Source organism: Morus notabilis, unplaced genomic scaffold (genome assembly GCF_000414095.1).
Source record: "Morus notabilis unplaced genomic scaffold, ASM41409v2 Scaffold6164, whole genome shotgun sequence".
Lineage (NCBI taxonomy): Eukaryota > Viridiplantae > Streptophyta > Magnoliopsida > Rosales > Moraceae > Morus > Morus notabilis.
This window is the reverse complement of record NW_010361005.1, coordinates 18,884-34,061: the sequence shown is the minus strand read 5'-3', so window position 1 is coordinate 34,061 and position 15,178 is coordinate 18,884. Positions and strand designations below refer to the sequence as shown.

The 15,178-nt window shown below is 30.8% G+C and overlaps 2 protein-coding genes across 2 annotated transcripts; one reads left to right on the top strand and one right to left on the bottom strand.

Moving 5' to 3' along the window:
* Positions 1–656: 656 nt before the first annotated feature.
* LOC21385322 (lecithin-cholesterol acyltransferase-like 1) lies at positions 657–3,804 on the bottom strand. Its single transcript, XM_010097777.2, has 2 exons — positions 3,250–3,804; positions 657–1,763 (listed from the first exon to the last, which is right to left on the bottom strand). Exons 1-2 carry the CDS (start codon positions 3,669–3,671, stop codon positions 815–817), a joined length of 1,371 nt encoding a protein of 456 aa, XP_010096079.1. The 5' UTR covers positions 3,672–3,804; the 3' UTR covers positions 657–814.
* A 4,447-nt stretch (positions 3,805–8,251) lies between these two features.
* LOC21385321 lies at positions 8,252–9,172 on the top strand. The gene is made up of 2 exons (XM_010097776.2): positions 8,252–8,298; positions 8,390–9,172. Exon 2 carries the CDS (start codon positions 8,498–8,500, stop codon positions 8,975–8,977), a length of 480 nt encoding a protein of 159 aa, XP_010096078.1. The 5' UTR covers positions 8,252–8,298; positions 8,390–8,497; the 3' UTR covers positions 8,978–9,172.
* Positions 9,173–15,178: the final 6,006 nt, after the last annotated feature.

The following is a 15,178-nucleotide window of genomic DNA, read 5'->3' as shown; positions in this document are numbered from 1 at the left end:
ACTGTATCAATTGAAAATAAAAGATAAAACAACAAACATTCATAAATAATGACACTAAACAGGAAAAACGACAAAATCACATTATACAAAACGATAATAGTATTAAATAAAACGAAGTCAAGAATAGAAAACTTGGGAAAAGAAAATATGACATAAGGTCAAAAGCAACATATGGCATATAAAACGACAATAACTTGAATAAAATACAAAGGATCAAAGAAAAAGACGTCGAAAATAAATCACGGTGGACTGAAACGACATGATTTTTTATTCTTTTTTGCTAATATAAAGACGACATGAATTAAGGGGAAAAAAAAACACGCGGGAGTAAAGGGGAAAGCACAAATATATAAATGAAATAATCAAAACGAAGAAAAGGATAATAAGCAAAGACAAAAAACTTTGATGAAATCCACATGAAACGAAATTAAGGAAATACTCTCAAAGAAACGACTATGATCCTTTAAAAAGAAAAGAAAAAAATAAAGGAAATCAACATAAATCTACCCAACAACCACGACAAGTTTTCTAAAAAAAAAAAAAAAGGAAAAAAGAAGAAAAGGACAAATATGACTTTTGCTCCTCATTGGTGAGATACTGAGATTGAAACAGAATTTCGAAGAAATGCAGGCTCATGAATCATTGAATTGCTTTCAAAGTTTAAACCCATTATTTATATTACCTGTACGAATTAATAGCTTGGTGAGTGGTTATAATCAAGTATATAAAATCACATGTAGATAATTGCTCTAAAGAATAAAAAAAAGCAATTATAAGGTGTAGATCAAAACAAACAATCAAGTTTCGTCAGTTTTCACTGACTGATACCATTCATTGTATAATTATGACCCTGGATCAGCTGGTTATTGATATCTCGGATCTCTCCCACTATTTCAGCAAGTGCATCTTCATCTTTCAGTATAGACGTGTGAGAAACTCCATGAACTTTGATCATCTTAAGCGTTTGATTCTTCATCACATGATCATCATGATCATGACCCCACAGGGATTCAAGAGCCAACAAGCTCACCATATTGACCGTCCCATCTCCATCTCCATAAACAATCTCCGGTTGCTCATCGAAATTACCACTTTGCCCATAGAACAAAGTCTCCGGTGTCTTAACCCCACTTCCAATAACACAAGTAAGGGGAACCCCCGGTGGCGATAGCTGGTCCATCAGAGGCAAAACGCGCGTTTTATAAGGATAAACCCCCTCACTAAATCCAATGTCGTTTAGAAACTTGGGAATGTCGTGTGCGGAATATGTGGCACTAGGAGTGATCACCAACGCCTTTTCACGACCAAAAAAGTTGGGATTAGGCATCAGCCATAAGTTGCTCTCCGAACTCCTTTGCTCTTGCCTCACTAGCAATGGATCAACAAGAGGAACTCCCAGTGTATTCCCCGAAGCAAACGTGAGCATCTCGTCGACCGTGCCGCCCCACGGGGCTGAGAGCGCGACCAAGTGTTTGACAAATTTTTGGCGCCAAGAGAGGGTGTTTCTGTTGAGAAGTTGGAGTACAAATAGCCCTCCTAAGCTGTGCGACACTAGTATTACCGGCTTCCCTCCATTGGATGAGCTTGCCTTCTCTATTAATTCTTTTAATTCTTGTAGAAACTTGGAACCAACATGGCATGGATGGCCGTCTGGGGCTAAACCATATCGAAAGTCGTATGGGGCTCCAAAGAGTGTCTTTCCATTCTCGTAGCCTATTTGCTCAAGTAACTCCGCTAGGGGTCTCATGTACTCTGTTATTTGTCTACAAATGTAGGAAAAAAAAGAGAAACGGTAGAAAATAGGCCAACATAAAAAGTTCAAGGAAGTATATAAGTTAATTTTTAGTTATAAAAATTAATAGGTCATAACTTGTCAAGTTATGATTCATAACCAGATAAGTTATGGACAAACTTGTTAAGTTATGGTTCATAGCCAGACAAGTTATGGACAAAAACTGTGATTTATGGACAATAACTTGTCAAGTTATAGTTCATAACCAGACAAGTTATGGACGAAAACAGTAATTTGACCTATTTATTAACTTATGTAAACTATTGGCCTATTAATTTTAATTCATCTCAAGTCTTGATCTATTTTTCTCTTTCTCCCAAAAAAAAAATTAAGCTTATAAGAAAATATAATAATAACATTAAGTACTAAGAACTATCAACTAGGTAAACATATTAAGCTTATAAGAAAAGATAATAATAACATTAAGTACTAAGAACTATCAACTAGGTAAACATGAAAAATATGTTTTAAAAAAGTTTATTAGCACTTTTTAGTCCTTGAACTTTAAGCGTTGTGATTACAATTTGATCCGGAACAAGACCAAACCTTTCTGTAGGAAACAAGAGTTTAATCAAATCACAATAAATTATAAAATCATAAAAAATAATACAATATCATATTAAACGAGGAGAAAGATAACTCCGTTTTTATTTAAACATCTTCACAAGAAAATAAGGTCGACGCTCATTGTTGATTGACGAAATTATTTATATATTTGAATGATAGTTAGATCACAAAATTTTCTTTTATTAAAAAGAAAAGAATTCAATTAGATCACATGTTTATGGAAAAAGAAAGATGTACGAGGATGCTGTATTAGATCAAGTACTATACAAATATTACTTATTGTGTATAGTAGAAATTCATTTGTACCCTTCCGTACATTGGGCTTGCTGTTTCTTAATTAACAGCGTAGATCATGTATACTTAACACATTTTCAGTTGAAAAATACCTGAGGCACCACTAGTGCTAAGTACTATCATTAGTAAAAAGTAAGCTTCACTTTTGAGTTCCACGTTACGGAATTTATTTTTTATTAGTGGATGATGTTTAACACCACTCATATATGCCTTAAATGTTTATTTTGCCAAAATCAGCAACTAGGCAACTACAAATCAGTAGAACAACATTTCAGACACAGGGAAACAAAAATTGACAATTAGGCATGTCAAACAAAAATTGATAAATCAGTAAAACGAGTTGACATGTGATTTTATATGAGTCATTTATTATAGTAAAAAAAATTAAATATGACTGAAAATTTTTTACTGTAATAAAACTCGAATTTTAAACTCGAATCGGTAAAATAAAGGGAGCGTACAACTACCCTACCCTGGACTTATTAAGTTCTAAACATGTCAAAACGCCATCATGTCTCAAGGAATTAACTACCGTAAAATAATATTATCAATTACCATGATACAGAAATACTTATATTATCAAAGGATGGCCTTACTTGAGATGAGGATCTAGGTAGAGCAGCGACTGGGTGGAGCCAAAATGAGGGACCCTGGTTTGGATCCCAGGGGCATTATGGTAATCATCGGTGTCCGGGTCATAGTAAAGAGTCATGCGTTCGGCGAAGCACTCGGTGAAAGGAGCAAACAGCACGCTGGGGTCGAACCATAATCTGAACCACCCGTCCTTGCTTTTGGAAACCGGATACCACCGGTTGCACCACAGGCTCGACGGTGTATAGCCACTGGTTAGCCTGGCTTCTATCTGGTTACCGCCGCTGCCGGGGACCAGGATCAGGGGGTACTGGACGAGGTTGCTGCCACTGATCGCTTGACATGTGTACAGCATCATGACCGTTGGAACCAGTACTACTACTGCTGCTGCCGCCTGATTCAGTACTGTTCCGGCTGATTCCTTCATTAATTAACAATGTTATAAGGTACTACTTTCTAGTTTGTTCGATCTAGGTGTTATCTGCTTATGAAGAAGTGTTTGTGAGTAAGCTATTTCTAATTGTGGGATGACGTGTGTGTTTTGTTTTTGGAGGCGTCGTCACTTTTGCAACTTGTGGAGGAGAATGCATGATTGTCTGTAGACGAAGCAGGTGGCCTCTCTATCCATCAATCTCCTTTCTCTTGGGAAATGACCACGGGCCGAAAGAAGTTGCGTGGCCCAAATGGACTTGCAAGCCCATGTACTCAATCATGGGTCGAGTCGGCGCATGAATGCCCAGAAAGAAATTAGAGAGAAAGAGAAAAATATGTCTAAATTTGAGATGAATTAAAATTAATAGGTAAATAATTTACATAAGTTAATAAACAGGTTAAATTATTATTTTTGTCCATAACTTGTCTGGTTATGAACCATAACTTGACAAGTTATGACCTATTAATTTCTATAACTAAAAATTGACCTATATACTTTCTTAAACTTTTCATATTGGTATATTTCCTACTATTTCCTAAGAAATTATAATAATTAGCAGATTTAAAAACTAAATTAACTCAATAACATATTTTAAAACTATTCAAAGTAAATAATAATTTAATATATAAATATTTATTTTATTATTAGTAAAAAATAATTTATATGGTCAAAAACTTTTATTTATATAAAAAAATATCTTTTTATCAGTCGTAAAAAAAAATTACCTAGAAAATAATTCTTTTTGCTAATAATGAAATTAAATTATTATTTATTTTAAATAATTTTAAAATGTGTTATTTACTTAATTTCGTTTTATAAATATACTATTTACTGCATCCTTCCTTCCTTTGAAGTAGTTTTATATAAAAATGTTATTTACTATACTTTTCGATTTTTTGAACTAAAATTTCAATTCAAAAAATTTTTACTTTCCCTTTTTGATTTGTATCTTCTTAATTTATTATTTTAAATGAACTAAGGTTGATAAAGTTAAATTCAATGTCTAAAATCTGGAGTCCAAAAACTCCTTAAACCTCAAAACTTATAATTGAAAATTTGGAAAATTTGTGCTGCGTACAATCATTATGACAATTTTTCAAGGAGGCACGTAAAAAAGGAATTTATGCTGGGGCTAAATTTTAAAAGGAGCAGCCCTTGGGTCTTGGATCATAATTAATATATTTGTGATGTTTACATGTTCTCGGCAATATTTTTTTAAGTATTCAAATTTATATACTGTTGGAGGTTACAGATTTTAGGCAAATAGGTTACTAATTTGGTAAAGTGGAGGTGTTAGTTGTGCACTAGGAGGAACTGGCATATGATTGGTACTAGTTTATCACAAGAAAAATGTGACTAGCTTTGTTTAATATTACTTGTCTTAGAATATATCAACAGAATTTTTGGTTTGCTTCCCTCAAAAAAACAAAAAAAAGAATTTTTGGTTTGCTTAAATTATTCAACGTGAATCCATCGTAATCAAAGGCAATCAAAAAATATATATAAATATCAGTTAGCAAAAAATAATAATAAACAATATATATGAATATAAAAATAAGGGACACGTTTCGACCCACCACTTTATATTTATTATTAGCACCAATTCAATGAAGGCGTTCTTTGTAAAATGATAAAAGATATCCACGCGTTTTTGGATCATTAAAAGGGGGGGAAAAAAAAGTTCGACCATAGATTTAATGCTTTTCCTAAAGGGACCAAACAATAAATAATGAAATAAACAAGAAGAAGACTTAACAACATGCAAGCATTGTTTAATGTTTATCACATGAGAAGCGAGCCCACAGTAATTAAAAGCCTTCGACAATTTGTCGATACTTCTATTTGCAGCGTCACTTTCCTCTCACCTTCTACTTTCTACTTGTATAATGTATATATCTTGATTTCGTCACTGAGTTTCTCTTCCTAAAGTCCAAGGCACGTTTCTTTGATATTTAAGAGTTGGGGCCTTGTTCATAATGAACCATATTACTCGCGACTATTGATTTGTTTTTATCTTAATCAATAACAACCACTCTATTTTCGCCGACATTTTATACTCTCGGCCGCCATTCTGATTCACTGCTAAATCCAGTGACCAGGACCACAGTGTTTTTAAACTAGCTCGCTGAAAGAGTAAGAAAAGAGACTTTGAAAGTAGTTTTTAGTTATTTTTGAAAACGATTATGCACGTTTTTTTGAGCGACGAAAATAAAAAGGGTTTATAAATTATATTTGTTTAGTAAATGTATTAAAAATAAAAACGAAAATAAAAAAAAATGAGAATAATTTTTGTGAAGAAATTAAAAAATGATTCAAAATTATTATTTTTTTTTTAAAATAAAAAGGGTTTATAAATTATATTTGTTTAGTAAATGTATTAAAAACAAAAATGAAAATAAAAAAAATGAGAATAATTTTTATGAAGAAATTAAAAAATAATTTAAAATTATTTTCTTTTTTTCATTTTTATTTTTTAATATTTATCAACAACGTTGTATTAAACCAAAGCGAGAAGGTGGGATTGGCTTTTGGGATGTGTCAGCATTCAATCAAGCTTTATTGCCCAAGCAGAGTGTTGGAGATTAATTCAAACCCCTGATTCTCTAGTAGCCTGTATTCTTAAAGCCAAATATTTCCCTCATGGATCTATCCTTGAAGTAGCGGCGGGGAGGAGCCTCCTATTGGGACGAGAGTTATTGGTTAAAGGGTTGTGGAGGCGTGTGGGGTCGGGAAGGACTATCAAGGTACCTCATTCTTTTAAGCCGATTACAACCCCTCTTGAAGGGATGAATATGATTTAATGGTTGAAGATTTAATTGTCAATAGACAGTGGGATCGAAATTACATGTTTTCTTTCAAAAAAAAAAATTTAAATAACTAATTATTAATTACCAATTACAAATTGTATTAATTAATAAGTAATAATACATAGTAATTACTTAATTATTAACTAAATATCAATTTTTTATTATTAACTTTTTAAATTATTAATTAAAAAATAATAAATAGTGTTTAATTATTTAGCAAAAGATTAATTGCTAAAAATTGATTAGAAAACATATTAATTATAATTTTATTAATTAATAAATAGTTCATAATAATAAATAAATAGCAATTACTCAATTAATAATCAATATTAAATTATAATTAGTAATTTAATTATGATTTAAAAATAATTACCAAAAGTTGATCATGTAATATATCAAATCATAGGTTATTAGATAAACATGAGGAATTAATTAACTATTTAATTATGTAACTAAATTAATTATTTAATTAGCAAATAGAATACTAATAAATTATTAATATACTAAATTATTTTTTATTAATACACTAGTTAATTACCTATAAACTAATAATTATGAGTACATTACTAACATAGTTATTACATATATATTGGTTATTAATTACTATTTCTTAATTATTTAGCATATAAATTATATATATAATTAAATTACTAATGTACTCATTAAAAATAACATGACATCCATTATATCATATTACCAATATATTAATTTTTATTTGTTAAGTGATTATTAATTAGTAGTTACCTAATATATTAATTTAATATTATTAATTACATATACTAAAAAAAAAATTTCATAATATAACCAAACACAATTTCACTTTTTTATTATACTCAAAACAATCTCACTTCCCTTAAAAAAAATCAATCTCTTAAAAAACAACAAAAACGTAATTTTAGAATCGGTCATAAAGTGATTCTCAAAACAATCTCATTTTCACATTTATACTGAAAATAAAAATATTTTGAAACGTTATCAAATGGGCTCTATATTTCTCATTAAGGCATATTGATCATAATGTTTCTCATTGGAGGCATATTGAAAGAAAGAAGATTATTAAGCCCATAAATAAAATTAAAAATCCCTTTTAGAATAGTTGAAGTATGAGAAAATTGGTGAATTCACCTTTTAAATGTATTATTTTAAGATTTAATATTTGATTAATGCCTTTTTAAGTAATATAATTCTTTGATTAAAAGATATTAATAAAAAATAAAAGGTGAAAATTTAAAATCTATATATTCTCAAGAGTATTTATTTCATTTTTCGCGTCCAAGTAAAACTTGTCTAAACCACAATACTACTCCACTATAGCGGAGGAATCCTTGTCTGCCAATAGATATACAGAGCCTCTCCAAATCAGATCATGCTAAATTGGGATTCCCATTTGGAAAAAAGAATGATTACATTTTTGAGTTTGTGTAAAGTTTGATTGCTGTCCCTCCCATATCTATCTATTATATGATGACGAGGAAGCGTAAGCGAGAGGAAGGGAATTGGCACGTGGAGTTGAACAGGCAACAAGGTGATGACTCAGCACTCAGCAGACCTGAATAGTGGGAACAATAACACAAATCTAAAGTCAAATGTTCAAAAGCCCCTGAAGTCAACATTATCCTTCTTTCCCAATTTTCCATTATGACATACTTTATTGTTTTTGCTTATTCAATTATGATCACCACTATTAATTTTAAGTTAATCCAATCAGCCTTCGGTCTTATCTCTGGTTTTTTCGTTTTTCTAATCCGGCGTGCTTTGAAAAAGTCCCAAAACCACGTCCTGCTCTTCCATACCACTTCTTTAAAAGCCTCCAAATTATCTTATCATCAAAAGCCCATTTTAGACCTCAAATCACTTTCTTTTTATCTCCAAAAATCATTGTTCAATTCATTCACCAAACAACAAATTATCTTATCATCAAAAGCCCATTTTAGACCTCAAATCACTTTCTTCTTTTTATCTCCAAAAATCATTGTTCAATTCATTCACCAAACACAAAGAGCTCAAAAAACGATGAAGACCAAAGCTAAAAGCCAAAACAGGTTCCTCAGAATCATCACGATACCCCTCAGAGGTTTAATTAAAGCGAGGGACATGTACGTTCGAGGCATGAATAACATGGAGGTTATGAGCCGCACAAACACCGTGAAAGGCTCGGCTGGTCGATTATCCTCCGGTCTGCCGAAGAGTTTCAGCGTCGCGACGGCTAGGAAAAACGACAGCGACGACTACGCGGAGCTCGTGAGAGCGGCCTCCGCTAGGGACTATGGCGGAAAGTTTGACCTTGACATGCTTCTGCAGCAACAGCTGAGGCAAGTGCTTGAGGAAACGACAACAACAGGAGCGGAAGGCTTGCCCAAGTGTAGCAGCGTTGGGATGGGGAAAATCGACGAAGACAAGCCTTATGAGTTTAGCGACGATAAGAAGGCCGATTTCTTGTACCCGAGAAGCACAAGTTACGCCGTTTTTAAAAGAAGTACTGCTGTGATCTGATCAGTTTTTAATTGCAGAACGGGAATTTTTTTTTTTGGGTCAGTTGTTAATTATGTTGTTAATTTCATTTGTTGTGTAGAAGGTGTTTGTAAAAAGGTGTTTGATTTCGAAATTATGTCTATGAGATTTCTAATCTCAAATTAATTGTTTGAAAAATCAGATGATAATATAGACTTACATATTAAAATTTCAGTACCTACATTTTTTTTCTTTCGTGGATTCATTATGGACTAAGATCTGAGTTGAAGATTAAAGTATTTGATGATTATTAATTTATTGGGCTTTAAAAGAGGAAGGAGCCAAGAAGTGAGATTTGTAATTTTCTAATACATTAATAAAGACGTTGCTGCAAATTTGGTCCATTATAATAAATAAATAAAGTTGCTGCAAATAAAAACAAAAATTTTATGAAGACAAATTGCTATTTGTCATCCGCGTTATGTAGAAACAAGAGTCCATTTGTAGGTGGGATATATAATAAGAAGGATGGAGAGAGTTTAGATGGATGAAATATGAACAATAAAGAGAATTATAATAATTTTTTATGTTGTTTGGTAGGAGAGATGAGTGTTTAAATGATTGAATGTACATGTTTGAGTCTTTTTACCAAGCTCATTATAAAATTTGTTGCAACAAATAAAAGAAAAAACTTGAAATAGTAAGGAAAATATAGGAAGTTGGTATCACGGTTCGGTAACTATCTATATTTGTTGAGTCACTCCCAAATGATAAACAATCTATTAAGAACTCAAGATTACAACTTAGTTGAACTTAAACTACCTAAGACTATTTCTCGTGATAAGACGCTTATGAACTGTAACTTCTTAACAGACTTACTCAGCGACTACCACTCAATTTTTAAAACTGGATGGCAAAATCTCTTCGTCTGGCAGGTCGCTCTTTCCCGAAAGTTTCAACTTCTTCTTTCGAAAATTAATAATTCAACAGAGCTTTTCTCCCGAAAAAACAAAAAATCCCTTCTCCTGAAGTGATAAGAAAATTACAAGTGCTCACAATAAAATTCTGTCAATGGAAAACTGAGGCTCCAAATGGCCTACGAAAACTCTTGTAAAGCGTTAATTAAATAGTCAAAATAAAACAGTTATCAAATTCTTCAAAGTAATCCACTGTACACATTCTTTTACAGATTATGTTGCAACAATTACTGCAACAGAGTTGTATAATCTAGTTCGAAGTCACCTTTCCCTGATTCATGATATCTCTCCATTTTAATGTAGCACGATTCTAGTTGGATACTCTATGAACCTAGATGTTTTATACAGCAGAGCAAAATCTCTCTTTTCAAATCAAACATCTCATCAAATTTCAACTTACCAAAATAACTAAAATTTGACTTTAACCAAATCAATCCGAATTAATTGTCTTGAAATAGTTTCCTAATAACTAGAAACTTTGTAAAAAAACATTCCCTGCTGCCATTCAATTTCGATTAGATCATCATCAAATTATGTCCAAAATAATGTCAAAAATAAAAAACTATCAAATCCGAAACTTTCCAAAAAGTATTCATGCAGCAAATCAATCTCCAAATCAATTCAATGTTGTAAATCAATCTCCATATCAAACCCAAAATCAAATCTTTCAATTTGTAAAATAATGTCAATCCAAAAATCTCAACAAGGATAAAAGGTGATTATTTTTTTAATTACTATATCGCCCATTTTACTATTTGTTAATAATTTATTTTGAAAGTTTTCATTTAAATTTGAATGGATTGGTTGGATTCTTGCATTGATAGAACTTAAAATGATTGAAAATGGTAGGCTCGGAGGGAGACTCTCCCCATCTATATCTCCTCTCTCTCATCTTCTCTTTCTAACTAAAGAAGAAATTCACTCTCTCCCTCCCTCCATCTCTCTCCCCTAGCAAACATATCTGAAGTCTTCATATATAATTACCCTGTTACGAATAGCTGTCCCAAAAAGCAAAAGAGTGAAATAAAACTGTCTTATTACTGATTAAAATTGTTCTTTTGCTACTTGCTGTAAAAGAATCCATTCTTTATGGGGGAAAAAAATCAATTTGCAGGCCACTGTAGGGTTCCATAAATTGGAACCAATATAATGCATCTTCTATTTCGAGTGCTAAAGATGGAATTGACTTCAATCAATATGATATGGCATGGCTCTTAATGCATGAATTGTTCTCTAATTGGTGCTGTTTTGTTTTCCTTTTATGTTAATGGAATAGACTATAATTTCATTCCATTTAACGGTTGGACATAGTTGCACCTAAGGTGATAAAGTTTGGGATAAGAATTCAATATTAAAAGAAAAATTAATATTAAAAAAGTAATCATTTTCTTAAAAAAAATAATTATGAAACTTTTTTTAAGAACTTTTTCTAATAAGTTTCTTTATTAGTAGTGTCAGTTTGACCGTTATAGTTGATTAAAATTAAAATATATTAAAAAAGTGTATAAAATAGATAATTTTTAATATAAATTTAGCGCTTAAAAAATAAAAAACTACCGATAATTTATTTTTTTTATACCATCAGAGATTTTTATTTTATTTTATTTTTTTAGGGAACCATGAATATCAATTAGCGTCACCCATTCAGGTTTAGATGTTGTGCGCCTTTGGGTTTACAACAATTTTTCTGTGGGTCATTTAATTATACGAAAATATAATAAATTCCTTACACGTGTAAATTAACCTTTCAATAAGAGCGCATGGAATCTTGCTTGATAATCACTTTCTTTTTAATACTATTTTTCGCTCATCACCATTCAAGAAAATAAATATTCAGAAAAAAGGATTTTTTAGGGAGAAAAAATATGTTTTTAAAGCTAAATTTAGTTATTCGTTGTACTAGGAAGTCTAGTTGTTTATTGAAGTAAGGAGTGTTCACCGGAATTTATCTGAATGATCTGTGAAATTTAATCCAATTTAAAGTTCTGAATTAGATTGAAAAAAGTTTTGAGCTGGACATGGATTGAGATTTTCTCAATCTGAAGGTTTTGAATCGGATTGTGGATTGAACACTTTTCAATCCGCGAATCTGAAACCATATATATAATTTAATGTATATGTGTATCTAATATTTTTCAGTTTAGTTTTTTATTTTTTCAAAAAATTAAAAACTTTGACTTGGTTAGTTGGTCATCGTTAATTTGATTGTAACAATTTAGACTGGATTGAAGAACTTTATGTCATATTTATGCTATGTTTATTTGAGTTATAGATGTTACAAACTTTGAGTTGTGACAAAAAATGATTATAAATGTCGTAATCCATGAAATTTGTGAATCTAATCCGCAAAATCTGTGAATTCAATCTGCAAAATTCTAAAAGATTTTAGATTAGACATGGATTGAGAAAATAAAATTTTGGATCAGAAACTGATTAACCTCTAATCCGCAAATTCCAATCCATGAACATCCCTCATTGAAATCTTGTTATTTATTCTGTTATGTAACGTAAGTTAGAATATTTTCAGGGAAATAACATATTTGAATTGAGAGTCATATTATAAAAAAATGACATATATTATTCAATGATTAAAAACAATTATCCCTATTAATAAAATAAAATAATTTGCTCCACCGTAAAATATCTCATTCTCTATCATTATATTATAAATAAGAGTTTTTTTTTACAATATTCAAAATTTTAGTCACTTTTTTACTCTGAAAAAAATTGATCACTTATTTTGTCTTATTCTTATTTTGTCTTATTATCTTCCTTTTTTTTTTTTTTATAAAAAACTTTTCTTAGTTTCTCTTTCTTTTTTTTTTTCCCTCTTAAAATGCATCTTCTAAACGTGTTATGAAATATTTTTATTCTAATTTATCCTTATTGAAATAATTTGTTTCAAGTATATCTCTAATTAAATTATTTTTCTAATCACTTAAAATATTATTTTATTAAAGTGAGCTTCATATATATTTTTTTACTAATCACTACAATATTATAATTTTTTCAAATACATCCATATTTAAATGTGTTTTTTCTTCTTACATGGAGACCATTTCTTAATATTAAAAAAGGTTAAACAAATTTTTAATAATTAAGAAATGGTTAAATGAATTTTTCAGTATTTCTCTCTTAATTTTCTCTATATCAAACGTCATTATATTTTTTATTTTATACTTTAAAATTTCTCTAACTTTTTTCTTTTCTATTGTTTCATTATCGCAAATATAATGTCAGTTTTAACTACTAATAAACAGTTGACGCTTAAACGTGTAAAAAAATAAGCGGTCAATTGTAGCACAATTAGGACGGTCAATTTCACGAGAAGGCGATAAAAATAAACAAAAGAGATTAGTGGAACAAAAGTGTTAGAGAAGTAAGCAATCGAACAAAGAAAAGAAATGAGTGTTTTTGTGATTTTAGAACAATTTAATTTTAAGACTATGCAATTTAAAATTGAAAAAATTCAATAATTAAAAGCGGTAAGGCATTAAGAATCCTCTATATGCTTTGTTCACCTATTTAGATTTTGATTCATAAATTGACTCAATTGAAAGTTTCACATCCCAAACAATCAATCGAAAAATAAGATTTAAAGGACTTGTGAATAAAAATGTATTCGAGTAAATAAAATTCTTACGTTTAGAACTAGGAAAAATTGTCTTATAAAAAATCTAAAAGCGACAACATACCTCGGGGTAATATTACAGTAAAATACTACTCATAAAATAATGTCTACCAATATATTGTATCATGCAACAATCACTACTCATAAAATAATGTCTACCAATATATTGTATCATGTAATAATCAAATAAAAAGAGATTGACTAGATTTATATAAAAGTTGACAATAAAATATAATGATATGAGGAAGAAATATGATAAAAGAAAATTATTTACTCAAATATATAAAACTTACAAACTATTAGAGAATCAAAACCCAAATAAGCTCACTATACATATAAGATAATCTCTAACCTCACCAAAGAATTTTAGCCTAGCTTGCACATAATTATCACAAAATTCTAAAGAAAAAATATGAGAACAAAAACAAGACAAAAATAAAAGAAAAAGTATATAAACTTAGGCTAAAATTCACCAACCAATAACCTTGGTAAAGCCCCTATTTATAGAGTTTTTGGAGCTTGCCAAAAGTAACAATTAGCAACAAATTTGAGGAAAATTAAAGTAAAAACGTTTTTCAAATTAATTGAAATTTACAAAAGATTTAATTAAAAAAAATGAATATCAGAACTAAGTGGGATGGGGAGAACAACGGACACAAACGACAACAAAAAGGAAGAGCAAACGGCTAGACACACGTGGCGAGCAGATTTGCCAAGAGGAGTAATTTGGCTGGAGAGGGAAGTTGCTGCACAACCGGAGCCCACGCGGAGGAAAGGCCTGACGCGCGTGTGGGGCGAACTTGCCTGGGGAGGAAGCAGTGCACGCCAAACGCGCGTGTGTGAGCTAGACAGTGACACATGGCGGGCGCTGATGAGACTCGCATGGCTCGGCTCGGCTCGACGGCGGATGGCTTGCTGATGGGCTGGGTCCCAAGCGTCTGGGCGTAGCAGAAGACGACACGTGGCGCGCTAGTGAGGCTCGCATGGCTCGGCTCCAATCAGCTCGGCTTGGCGGACGGCTGGCTGAAGGGCTGATGGGCTGATGAGCTTCAGATGGGCTTTTCTTTCTCTTTATAGTTTTGGCCCAAATGTCTTATTTTCCTACAAAACAAAATAAATTAAATTTAAATTAAATACTTCCACATAAAATTAATTTCACAAAAATATTTAATTAAAACCTAATTTATTTAACAATTATGAACAAATTAAGTGCATTTTCATGCGCTTATCAACAGTTAATTAAAATCTTATTACTAAAGAATCTAGAAAAATATTAATATCGTAAAATCAAAATTTCACACGTGAATAGAATTTATAAAGGCTTGTTTGAAAGGTATACTCAAACAATAATTTTTGATTTTGACGTTTGAAATTTAAATTTTTTTGTGAGAAGAAAACGCTATAACAGAATCAATAATTTGAGTTTGAGTATATGAAACAAATGAGCCTTAAAATTACTCACACGTGTGTAACATGTGGTACTAACTAGTTTTATATATAAATTAGAGAGTTTCTTTAGTAGTCATTGAAAAAATGGACTATCAGTAGTCTTTTACTTTTCAACAGTCAGATTTGCATTATAATCTATTTGTTATGCATAATTTTTCAATATGACGCGATTTTAATTAGATCTAA